General features: G+C 43.9%; 1 protein-coding gene across 2 annotated transcripts in view; it reads left to right on the top strand.

The window, feature by feature from the left end:
* The first annotated feature begins 1150 nt into the window (after positions 1-1150).
* Positions 1151-13305, top strand: part of limk1a (LIM domain kinase 1a) — a 55465-nt gene continuing 43310 nt past the window's right edge. Inside the window, exons 1-2 of one of the 2 annotated variants that reach the window (XM_068009942.1) lie at positions 1151-1302; positions 1798-1894. In XM_068009942.1, the coding sequence (XP_067866043.1) occupies positions 1245-1302; positions 1798-1894 (155 nt within the window). In that variant the 5' untranslated portion in view covers positions 1151-1244. Of the gene's footprint in view, positions 1303-1797; positions 1895-7928; positions 8070-13305 lie in introns of those variants that run through there. The other variant, XM_068009943.1, reaches the window with a different exon arrangement.

The raw sequence follows: 13305 nt of genomic DNA, 5'->3' as shown, positions 1-13305 counted from the left end.
GACTTGGACAGACTTTGGGAAGTGAGGTGGTGAGTTACTCCCTATAGAATTCCTGCCCTTTAACCCGCTCTTGTCGCCACAGTATTTATATGACTTGTCCAGTGCAGTTTCTAGTTAATGGTAAGCCCCCGGATGTTGATAGTGGGGGATTCAGAGCTGGCATTGCCATTGAATGATAAATGGAGATGGTTAGATTCTCACTTGAAAGAGATGATCATTGCCTGGCACTTGTGTGACATGAATGTTACTTGCCATGTATCAGACCAAGCCTGATCATTGTCCATGTCTTGCTGTATGTATGGACAGCTTCAGTATCTAAAGAGTTGTGAATGGAAATATTGAAGCTCATAAGAGGACTTACCAGGTTGGATTTAATAGATCAGTATGAAAAAAGACAGAGGCTATGGGGCACAGCCAACTGTGTAACAGGCCCGACAAACAAATTTTTCTGCAGCACCTGTGGAAGAGCCTGTCACTCTAGAATTGGCCTTTATAGCCACTCCAGGCGCTGCTCCACAAACCACTGACCACCTCCAGGCGCTTACCCATTGTCTCTCGAGATAAGGAGGCCAAAGAAGAAGATGAAGTTTTGTATTGAGAATACTAATTCATTTAATCTATTTTAACAAATGGATGGTAAGGGGCCCTTGCAAACAATCAATTAAACACAGCTTCAATGGCTTATTTGCAAAAAGCAAAAGCAGCTGAAAAAGTGCAGGGGGCCATTCAGCTAAACCAATCAGACTAAAACAGCAGGAATACGATTGACAAGGCTTGTACTTTTCAACTCATTGAGAACATTATTGTCAGTTTAAAAGGTGCTCTGTGAAATTGTTGCATATTTAATATGTGTGCCTATTATAGGCCCCTATGAATCCAAAAATACTGATTGCAGTGTGGGTTCTAATGGCCTGAAACCAAAAATAAATCTATTTGACCATATTTTGCACTCCGTGATGAAATTCCAGCCTGAAAAGTAGATGTAGGGACTGCATTGGAGTGTTTCCATAATGATACAGAGGTTGCAGTGTCTGACCCAGTTCTGTTGGTGTTGTGACTGCATTGCTGTGAACCTCCCTGCTGCAGGAATTGCATTATTGTGCAGTTTGCAGCGATTCTGCTGCAAGTCTCAGGATCAGTTGCCAGTTGGCCAGCCGCTGTGTGTTTGAGTGCAGAGAGCTGCAGTTCAGTTCGAGCTTGCTCGGCACAGTCCGGTTCAAGGGTGGCAGGACTGTCGGCTCTGGATGTGGTTGATGCTGCTGTGCTGTACCTGGAGGGACGATCGGATGGGAGAGGAGGAGGGTGGGTTGTGCCTGACAATGTGTCGATGCAGTCAGTCATTCCGGGCTACTGCAACACTTGTGCCTTATTTAGGAGGACTTTGCTGTCCCGAGCTCGATTCAGTTGCATTTTATTACTCTTGAGTTACTTATGAGACTTTACTGGAAGCTAAATTTTGTAACATTGCGTTGAGCTATTTGTGTTGGTGTTTATATATTTCTTTCTGGTTGCATGTTCTGTTAGGCTCCATTCTGTTGCATTGAGTTGCTGTACTGTATGTTAATGTCTAGTTGCAGCAAGACGCATGGCCTTGCTGGGCTCCAGTCGGTTGTATTGTGCTTTGTCTCTGGCAGCAGCTGGGTGTATGTCTTGATGGGCCCTCCTTTGTATTGAGTTACTATACAGTGTGTGTAATGGGCCTGGTCTGATTGCAGGAACGGTGCATCGCTCAGCTGGGCTCTATTCTGTTACACTAAGTTACTGGGGTATGTGTTAACATTCAGTCTTGGGTTGCAGGAGGATGTTTGCCATGCTGTGCAGGATGTGGTCGCTCTATCTATGATGGTCAGTATCTTCAGGCTCTTAATACAGATTGGCACAACGCCTGCTTCAGGTAGGAACCCGAGCTCCTGACTCCGTGTGCAGTGTACACGCAGTCTGCACCCACTTCAGTCAGCATTAACCCTGGTCCACATCCTCTGCTCATTCAAAGCAATAGAGATTTATTGACCTGAAACTCAGCTCATGTTTATTCTGTAAATTGCATACAATGCATCTTTGTATAATACGCACTGCACAGTACCAGCATTGTCCATGGGATTTCAGTACATTGTAATGGTGACCTTGTGAAGTTTTCCAACTATATGTGCCAGAATAGTGAAAAACAGTTCAGTAAAATTCTTGATTTGGTCTTCCACATTTAGGTTGTATCTGAAGAGAATTTTTGAGCTGCATAACACTCAAGGTGAAGTACTTATGAGGGCACTGGCACGGGAGCGGTTTAAATTAAGAATATCCCACAAGTGTATTGGCGTAAATACAATTTTACCTGCAGGAAGTTGTACCGATAAATGTTTCAACAATACTGCATGTAGCAAGCAATGTACTGCAGACACGGGTGTACCACATGTGGTGTACACTGAAATAAGTACCATTTACCACATTTTCTAACCATCCCCACGCTGTTTGTGGGTGACCTATTCCACTATACAGTGATACAGTATGAATATTCTGCACTGTAGCATTTCAGGTATAAATAATGAACCAAATTACATCATAGATAATAGGTCACAAATAGAGCTTTATCAGACATTTTTGCTACTAGTTAATGATGAATCAATGTCTACTCTATTGTTAGGTTCATCTATCCTGCTCTGGTCTGTGCAGTATTTATTCTTGGATCAGTAGGTTTTACAGATATGTCTGCAGTATTATGGAATAATTCTGTAATCTTTTCACGCGGTTGTAGTGGATCTGTCAGTGATGTGCACACACTGTTGCACAGTTAACTAGTGTTACAGTGATGTGTGTGGTATTGAAAGACTGGTCTGTTGTACAGTAAACGGTGTGTACATTGCAAGGTTAGTCTTTCACATGGGTGGGCTGGGGGTTTGGGGGTTGTGTGCACATTGCCGCGGAACGCTCCGTGCAGTTGGGACGTGCCGTACCACCTATCCTTCGTGGAGCAGTTTCTGCGGAAAAACACCTTTGACCACCGGTCCATCAGGCAGTGGTCTGCACGGAATGTCCTCAAGGCCCTACGGGAAAAGGAAACGGTGGATCCTGTCGGATGGTTCCCCGAGCAGACCGTCAAAGTCATTTGGCGGAATGCCTCATCACCAGAACTTTCAAACAAGCACCAAGACGTAGCTTGGCTGGTGGTGAGAAGGGCCCTCCCCGTCAGATCCTTCATGCACACCCGAAGTCTCGCCCCCTCCGCACAGTGCCCCCGCGTTGGCTGTGGTGGGGAAGAGACGGTCGCCCACCTCCTCCTGGAATGTGCCTTTGCAAAGCAGGTGTGGAAAGAGATGCAGTGGTTTTTGTCAAGGTTCATCCCAAGCAGCTCTGTAACACAGGAGTCTGTGCTCTACGGGCTGTTCCCAGGGACGCACACCGAGACAAACATCAACTGCTGCTGGAGGACTATCAATTCGGTGAAAGACGCCCTTTGGTCTGCCCGAAACTTGCTGGTCTTCCAGCGCAAAGAGTTGTCCACCACCGAATGTTGCAGACTGGCACATTCCAAGGTCCAGGACTACGTGCTGAGGGACGCACTAAAGCTTGGGGCAGCCGCAGCAAAGGCTCAATGGGGAAAGACCACAGTGTAAGGTTCCCCCACCAAGCTAGACTGAGGGGCTGGATCCATGGGAAACCCCTCGAACTGTATCGTTAATATTCTGAATTGCTGTAAATGTAAAACTGTAATTGACATGACAATTGTGAAACGGAAGGGTTGGGAAGAAACTCATGATAGTATTGAAGGAAACTGATCTCCCTTGCAATGTTTGTATTTTTTGGTGCTGTTTGGAAACTGTTTGGCAATGTAATTTTTACAGATTTTTATGAATAAAGTATATTTTGGAAATAAAAAAAAAAAGTTTGGGGGTTGTGTGCACTATTGTAGAGTCAGACAGTGACAGTTTGAAATCCAGAAATCCAAATAAGATCCACGGGTACTGCCAGTCTGTAGTAATAGCAATGTTTTGCATGATGATCCCCATTTCTATCATGCTGGCATTTTATACTGTATTGATGAATATCAACATTCTGTAAATAATTGGTCACTGGCATTTATTAACAGTCTGTGCTATACTGCCTGTCTATAGAGGACTGTCGGCAATTGATATTGCCAGGTTGTAGAAAAATGTCAATAATTCTCTTCATCCTTTATAGCTTGGGAGAAACTTGCAATTACGCAGTGCCTGAAGAGGTGTCTCAAGTATTGCCAAGCTCTGTTTTAATACCAGTTTGTAGAACAGCACTGTCAGTACTTAGTAATGTCATCAATTAATACTAACTATATAGGATGGAAAGATAATATTGATGGGTATATTTATACAACATTTTTCGCAGCTTTTGGATGGCCCAATGTTTTTCACAACCATTGAAGTACAGCAAAGAGATAAAGACCATGTTATCTATTTTTAATGATAGTTGAGAGATAAATGTTGGCCAGGACACTAGGACTTTTATATCCACCCAGTGGGCAGATACAGCCTTGGGTTAACATCTCATCCAAAAGACAGAGCCACTAACCGTGCAGGAGTGGCTGAGTGCTGCACTAAAGTGTCAACCTGCATTATGTGCTCGTGTCTCTGGAATGGGGATTGAACTGACAACCTTCTGATTTGAGGCAAGAGTGCTACCACCGACCCAAGACTGATGCACTTCCCCTAGTCATAAATCCCTCTTGTACGCTCTTCTGCTCCGTCTGTTTATTGCTTACTCTTGGCTGAATGCATTAGTGGGTGCTCTGTTTAACACTATGCCCTGCCCTCTGGACCTCTGTCTGTAAGCCTTCATCATTTTCCTCTCTGCTCTTAAATGTCTCCCAAATGATCTTAGGGTCTTTTACTGACTACTAACCACCCCCATCTTTAGAGATATTTGTTCTTGTTACAGTTGATGTTGAAGTTTATGATGGGACAGTGGAGAGGAATCTTTTCTCAGGTTCTAATTCATGCTGTACCTCCTGGGAGTTTGATAGGCCAGTGGTAAGACTTTAGTCTGTAATTTGTGACCTAGTGTTTGTAGGCTTAAAAAATATCCAAGGTTCCTGTTCCTGATTGCTGCCTGGTGACTCCTACTGGGAAGTGTGCATGTCAAAGTTTATTCAGGACGTGTTTGGCTTGGACTGTTCACCCTCTGTGGGTGAATGACCTGCCCTATATGCTCACCGATGAAGAACGACTGCTTGTTTGAGACACCCAAGGGCTGCTGATGCCAATGGAACTGTCAGGGGAGGCGGCCCAACAGAGCACTTACCGTTTGGACGATATCACAGGAAGTAGTGCTCCATGTGTATAATATTGACCCTATCCTCTCCAGGCATTTAATGTGCATTTCATCTCTTAACCAAAAGAATTAGTGCAAGTATTAATATTTGCAAGTACAGAAAAATATACTTCCAATTTTCAGTTATTGAGTCCCAAGAGGGATACAAACTTAGTGTTCTTGAGCACAGTAATGTTTGCCCCTTGAATCCATAATTGCAGTTTAAAATCCATGTTCCTGTTAATTTAATGTTGGACATCTTATCGAAGTAAGTGTTAATAATAAAGCTGAACTATATAACTATAACTGGTCATAATGCTTTCTAAGATGCAAGAAAACTGTGGGATGCCTCAGCAAGGAAATGTGACTGGGATGGCATTGACTGTGTGAAGTATAACTTGAGTGGCTAGTGTCATAAACAGGTCAATTAACTATAGTATAGGCTGGATGTTTAGGAAGGCAAGCTGTTAATAAAACTACTAAAATTTTCAAGAACAGATGGTTCTAGAAGCCTTGTTTGAGGAAAATATATTTGAAGTAAATAACTAATACTGTTTATGTAAATTGTTTTCCACAGGATTCAGTAACATATGTCTTCTGTGACATCTACCTTTTTTGATAAAGGTAAACTAAGGTATATAAAGGAGCATGGTTTTCAACAGTTACTTGGAGAGCTTGAAAGATACAGAAATCGAAAGCTACTGTGTAGATAGACCTGCTGTATATGAATAAAGTACATTCTGTATGTTCCATCAAGCATGTTATTGTGAACCATAGTTGGCGGTTGATGTAACCTTTGATCCAACATCATCAACTTGCTGATACTAGCTAATCTTGGTGTTCTGTTTTGGGGGTTTATTTGTGAGCCAGGAGAATCTGTCCTTAGTGCTGTTGGCTCTGAATTCGAGCAGGGCAGGCTTAAGGTTGCCAACTTTGTTTGGATGTATTCCTGGAGACTTTGTCATATGACCTTCCACCTCCACTGCCCTGTCCAGTGAAACAGACATTTTTTTTTTCTCCCATCGCCGATATTTTTAGAACTATACGGAAATATTCAAAGAAAAATGGGAAAGCAAACACTTTTTTTATTTTCCTATGATTTCTCCTCCCCACCCCCCCACCCTCCACCAGTTGCTGTCAGCAGTGTCAAACAGATTAATCTTCAATTCCTGGAAGATTGGTAACAGTAGGTAAGTTAGCAAATAAAAGGAAAATTAGAACTGAGTTTCCTGAGCTTTGAGGGCCAGGGCTTGGAGGGATGTATGTGGCTGCAGTTTGCATGCACCTGCTGTAGTGCAGTGAATGAGTGGATTCCAACAGTGTCTGAGAGTTAATAAAAACAAGAAATGCTGGAATCACTCAGCAGGTCTGGCAGTATCTGTGGAAAGAGAAGCAGAGTTAACGTTTCGGGTCAGTGACCCTTCATCGGAACTGACAAATTATTAGGAAAGTCACAGGTTATAAGCAAGTGAGGTGGGGGTGGGGCAAGAGATAACAAAGGAGGTCTAGATTGGACCAGGCCACATAGCTGACCAAAAGGTCACGGGGCAAAGGCAAACAATATGTTAATGGTGTGTTGAAAGACAAAGCATTAGTACAGATTAGGTGTAAATACACTGAATATTGAACAGCAGCAAGTGCAAACCTGAAAAAATAACAGTGGGTAAGCAAACTGAACAAACTAAGATGAAATGAAATAAATGCAAAAAAAAAGATTGTAAAAAAGAAAGAAAAAATGACTAAAAATGAAAGTAAAATGGGGGGCTGTCATGCTCTGAAATTATTGAACTCAATGTTCAGTCCAGCAGGCTGTAGTGTGCCTAATCGGTAAATGAGATGCTGTTCCTCGAGCTTGCGTTGATGTTCACTGGAACACTGCAGCAATCCCAGGACAGAGATGTGAGCATAAGAGCAGGGAGGAGTGTTGAAATGGCAAGCAACCGGAAGCTCAGGGTCCTGCTTGCGGACTGAGCGGAGATGTTCCGCAAAGTGGTCACCCAGTCTGCGCTTAGTCTCCCCAATGTAGAGGTTTATAACCTGTGACTTCTAATATTTGTCAGTTCCGATGAAGGGTCACTGACCCGAAACGTTAACTCTGCTTCTCTTTCCACAGATGCTGCCAGACCTGCTGAGTGATTCCAGCATTTCTTGTTTTTATTTCAGATTTCCAGCATCCGCAGTATTTTGCTTTTATTTTAGTGTCTGAGAGTTGCATGAATCAGCTACATTGGAATTGGGGAGAGGGATTGTGTGAAGCAGTTCCACAGGGGAAGGGCAGGGCTATAGTTGTAACCAAATATGTCCATTTCAGAAGCTTGGGGAGTAACGTTTATCATTGTGAATCAAATCCATTTCCAGGTTAACTTCTCCAAACCAGTTCCTCCTTGGTGTCATAAAGAAATTGGCACAGAATACAAATGATGTTTCTGATAGCTGTTTGACCTTTTGGTTGGAGCAGGGAGTGGAGTTTGTTAATCACTTCCCCTATCTTCTATCTGATGCTGTTTGTGGGTTGCAATAGGAAGTGGGCTTGCTTGGTGTTGTGAGATCATCCATTTAGGTAAGCGTTACAATGGCTAATTTTGGAGTTAGTGCGTCCTGGCAGGTATCTGCCGAGTCCATGAGCCACCGCTGCTGCTGCAGGTTTCCTGTCTGAGTGGAGTTTCGGTGCAGACCTTTCTCAGATTTAGAAATTACTCAGCAGTGGCAAACAAGAACTTGAAGTGCTGTCACCCAGAGGGGCAGAAAATGTTAACGCGCTGCTACAGAGTACGCTCCTCAAACCATGGGATCAGGTGAGTAACTGAACCTCCAAGGTTACCCCTGCCTATTGTTAGAAAACAAACGGTAACATAATGGCTGTGTTATGGTTCTTGTAATCCAGAGGCCTGGACTGATAATCCAGAGACAGGTGTTCAAATCCTTCCTTGGCACCTGGGGCATTTTAAACTCAATTAAATAAATGTGGAATAAAAAAAGCTAGTATCAGTTACAGTGACCATGAAACTATCGGGTTATCGTAAGTTGGCCAGCCAAGGCAGTGATTACATTTACTTAGAGTACATTAGTACCAATATACTTGTGGGAAAACCGTACTTAAGGAAATGAGCTTCAATACTGTGCGATAATGTACGTCTTCACTAATGGCAGACCTGTACTGAAAGTACTGTATCCCAGTGAAGTACTTGCTGCAGCGTTTTAAAGTGACAGGCCCATTGTTAAAGGGGCAGAAACCCTCTAAGGTCTTGAATCAAATAGTGGCTTTGAATGAGCTAAGCTTCAGTGGAAGACTTCTTGTGGAATGTTGGGCGATGGAGAAGTAGCCATTTCTTAATGCTTACCCAGTCCTCCTGATCCCTACTGCTATAGTTCCTCCACCAAAGCCGCCTTTTGTTCTTTGTGCTTCAGCGACTGAAGGGCAGATAGGGGAAATCAGCCAGTGTCCCAACCCTGACTCTTCATCCTCCCCTGTCCTGGCCCCAGTGTCATTAAAAGAAATGTGGTGGAAGGAAAGTTCAGAGGGCAGTTTTCAGGATGGAGATGTGGTGGGTCTCCTCGCCCTAGTTCCTTCAGAACATCACTCCACAACGAGACAGAAACCGATGTGTTCCTGGAGAAAACTCCAGGTTAAAACCCAGTTGTCTCAATCTTGATTTGGACACAGGCTCAGATTTTGTATCTTGAGTCCAATTTGCTCAGGATATTGAGAGATGATATGGAGTTTGAGGTTTCTGTATTGGTGTAGGAACAGAAATGCAGTGTGTGATTATATCAACAATGCACTATGTAGGTCTTCTTAGCTTAAGGATAGGCAGTGACGTAGTGGAAATGTGATTTTTGGTTTAGATGTGTGCGTCAATGTTGAACACTCCCCTGGATGTGTTACATCAGCTGGAAGAAATAACCTTAGTGTAAAGCATCCAAGGGAGTGTTAAACCAAAGCCATCATCCTCAGCTGTGCAAAAAAAAAAAATCCAGACGCTAGCTAGCAACTCCAGCGCCCACCCACGTCACTGTCTCAGTGGAACCAGGCTGTTTGCAACCTCCGAATCCTATTCTACTCCAAACTGAACTTCAGATCCTGTCTCCTTTTGTCATAAAGGTCACCTACTTCCGCCTCCATAACGTCGCCCACGTTTGCACTATTTTATTCCATCTGCCGTTCCAACCCTCTGTCATGCCTTTGTCATCTCCAGTGATTTCTTGCACAGTCTTCCATTCTCCATAATCATCACCTCAAGTAAACCTCTGTAGCCTATAACCCATCTGTCACTAGATTGCCTCGGCAATCACCTCATCCTTATTAACTTGCACTTTACCCCCAGCCCCCAAGAACACAGATTTAAAATTCTCATCCTCGTGTTTAAATATGTCTCTGACCTTCTCCAGCCTTGTAAGTTACCCTCCCCGAACTCTCCACTCTTCTGACTTCAGTCTCTTGTGCATACACTCCCACCCTTTGCCCCACCATAGGTGGCTTTGCTTTCAGCTGCCTAGGCCCCATGCCTTCCCTAAACCCCTCTGCCTCCTATTCCTGCTTCATGATTCTCCTTTTACCAAGGTTGCCCTTCGTAATGTTTCCTCTTGGCTCAGTGTCTGTTTCCCTCATTTACTGTGAGGTGCTGTGGGATTTTTTTTTTACATGGAAGACGCTGCATATGAGTGCAAGTTGTTTTTATTGCGATGTCATCACCCTTTCACTCAAAGCAGTGATTGTGTCATAGTATTTGTATGCCTCTGGTTTTAAAAAGATGGCATGAAAGAGTTGAATGTAAAGGAAAATCTTGTCAACTCCGACTTCAACACGGCATCAGTATCTCACCGCTGAAATGGTCCATAACCTGGCCTCTTTGGAGCAGGCTCCTCCCCCCCCCCCCCTCCCCCCCTCCCCCCCTCACCCACCGCTGCCACTACATCTTCACTTTCAAAGGGGATCCCTGTAGCTCAATCTCTGGTGTCTGTGTGCTTGTGATGCAGTCTCTGCAGACCATACTCCTGTTTTGAGGGCCTGCCCTCTGCTTCAAAGGTGCTCAGGCCTATTTGCAGTATTTATAAAGTCGGACTTGAAAATCTAGCCAGGAAGAAATCCCCCAAGTTGTATTAGTGCTATGCAAAGATACCCGCAGTGTTTCGCACAAGTTTCTTTCTTAAATCTCAAAGAATGTGTGTGGAAATGTGCGGTGCACTGTCCTGATAGTCAACTCTCATCTTTCATGGTCTTACCACTACCCAAACTCAAATAGTTGCCAATAATTTTGAAGAGTGAAAGATCGTTTTTAGACTTCGAAACTTTTTTTTTAGAAAATGATTGCTGTGCGCAGGCTCGATTTGAGGCCTATTTCCTACATTGGCACATGTTCTTTTTGTAAGCAGACCCCGCCCCAGCTTAGTATGGATTGTACCAGGCTGCAGCCTTAGTCTTTAGTGAGTGGGGTAGTTCAGTATATAGTCTAGAGGCCTGACGATTTGTATGGCTGCTGTATTTTCTGTTTCTGATTTTTTTTTAAATTCGATCTCAGTCGCTGTCTGTTAACGTGTTTTCCTTTTCACTGAATATTCTTGGCAATGTTTCTTGAATTTTCTTCCGTCATTTCTGTTTTTGAGCCCATGCTTTGTCTGGCAGTAGCCTGTAGTTGAGAAACTGCTTAATTCCATTTTGCAACCCCCGCTCCACATAGGCTGTTGAGTCAAATTCACAGGGTGGCTACCAGTAATTTGGCCAATCGAAAGCTGGGCAGCTTGCTAAAATTGGTGGTAGGGTTTGAGTCTGCCTAATCAGCCCTATTTCTACTTGTATACCTGAAAGATCTGTTGCCTGTTTGGGATCTGTAAGACCTGTTTAGCACAGGCACCCAGCATGCTTAGAAATACTCCATTTGGTCTGCGTTTTGGACCAGGCAGCGTGACTGAGTGGCACTGCTATTCATTGGACAAAACACCTGTCGGTCAGGAGCTGTAAAGTCAAGCATGCTAATACATCTGTAGCTTCAGTACAGAGGTTGTGTTTGACCAGCGCTTTGCATCCAGAATAGTTGGGGAGGATTTTGATTGGATTATGAGGCAGGAGATTGAATCATTTTTCAGGAATCACTGAAGTTTATAAACCAGACTGATGTGATGTCACTATGGTGCTTATTACAACCATTCCAGTCTCTTGTATTGCCTCCTTTTTGTGAAGTAACCTGTGGTTGAATATCGAGCTGCAGCTGCTATTTTAAGGAACTTTCTCCAAAAAAGCTGTGGGAATGAGGTAAAAGCCACAAAACTGGTAACAGCTAATCGCAGTGCACGTTGCTGACGGTCAGGAGATTGGCAGGAGCTCCACCATCTCCTCTATGATGTGATGCTGTCAGGACCATTTGACCTGTGGTTTAAATGGATGGGGAAAAAACACTTCTCAATTTTAAAAATGGAAATTCTGGTGGCTGATCCATTATTTTTAATATTTCCATTCAAAACCCTGCCTGAATATTGAGAATCGGGGCTTGAGTACTGCCCTGGTGACTGTGTGGAGTTGCCCTAGGTATCACTGATTCCATCTCTGTGTGGTACAACACCCAATCATTTCTTTCACTATTGTCAGATCAGTGACTGGGGGCCCGCCTGCAATTTGTAAGTGGAACAACTGAAACATAGAAAGTTTACAGGACAGAAGGAGGCCATTCAGCCCATTGTATCAATGCCAGCTGAAAAAGAGCTATCCAGCCTAATCCCACTTTCCACCTCTTGATCAGTAGCCCAGTAGCTTATGGCACTTCAAGTGCATATCCAAATATTTTTTAAATGTTATGAGGGTTTCTGCCTCTACCCATCCTTTTCAGGCGGTGTGTTCCAGATCTGCACCACCTTCTGGGTGAACAATGTCTGCTCATCCCCTCTAATCCCTCTATCAGTGACTTTAAATCTATGCCCTCTAGTTATTAACCTGTCTGTAAAGAGAAATATGTCCATCCTATCCACTCTCTCTAGGCCCATCATAATTTTATACACCTCGATCTCCCTTCCAAAGAAAACAATCCCAGCCTATCCAAACTTGCCTCATTGCTAAAATTCTCCATTCCTTGTAACATCTTTATAAATCTCCTCTGTAATATCTCTAGTGCGATCACATCCTTTCTGCAATGCAGTGACCAGAACTGCATACAGTACTCCAGCTGTAACTAGTGTTTTATACATTTCCAGGTGGGACCTGTACAAGAAGGATGGCTTGCATCTAAACTGGAGGGGCACAAATATCCTGGCTGTGAGGTTTTCTAGCGTCACTCGGGAGGGTTTAAATTAGTGTGGCATGGGGGTGGGAACCAGAGCAGGTAGGTCAGCAGGTGAAATAACTGAGGGGGAACTAGTGAATAAGACCAGTAAGACTGAGAGGAAGAGCAGGCAGGGAGATGTTGCTGAGCACAGCGGGACTGGTGATCTGAAGTGCATTTGTTTCAATGCGAGAAGTATAACCGGTAAGGCAGATGAACTTAGAGCTTGGGTTAGTACTTGGAACTATGATGATGTTGCTATTAGAGACTTGGTTGAGGGAAGGACAAGGATTTAGATGCTTCAGGCGGGATAGAGGGGATGTAAAAGGGGTGGGGGAGTTGCATTACTGGTTAAGGAGAATATCACAGCTGTACTGCGGGAGGACACCTCGGAGGGGTCATGCAGCGAGGCAATATGGGTAGAGCTCAGGAATAGGAAGGGTGTAGTCACGATATTGGGGGTTTACTACAGGCCTCCCAACAGTTAGCGGGAGATAGAGGAGTAGATATGTAGACAGATTTTGGAAAGATGTAAAGGTAACAGGGTTGTAGTGGTGGGTGATTTTAACTTCCCCAATATTGACTGGGACTCACTTAGTGCTAGGGGCTTTGATGGGGCAGAATTTGTAAGGAGCATCCAGGAGGGCTTCTTGAAACAATATGTAGATAGTCCAATTCGGGAAGGGGCCGTACTGGACCTGGTATTGAGGAATGAGCCCGGCCAGGTGGTCGAAGTTTCAGTAGGGGAGCATTTCGGGAACAGTGACCATAATTCTGTAAG

The sequence above is a fragment of the Heterodontus francisci genome, chromosome 30 (genome assembly GCF_036365525.1).
Source record: "Heterodontus francisci isolate sHetFra1 chromosome 30, sHetFra1.hap1, whole genome shotgun sequence".
In the NCBI taxonomy this organism is placed as follows: domain Eukaryota; kingdom Metazoa; phylum Chordata; class Chondrichthyes; order Heterodontiformes; family Heterodontidae; genus Heterodontus; species Heterodontus francisci.
The sequence above is the reverse complement of the archived record's forward strand: the minus strand, read 5'-3'. Positions and strand labels throughout refer to the sequence as shown.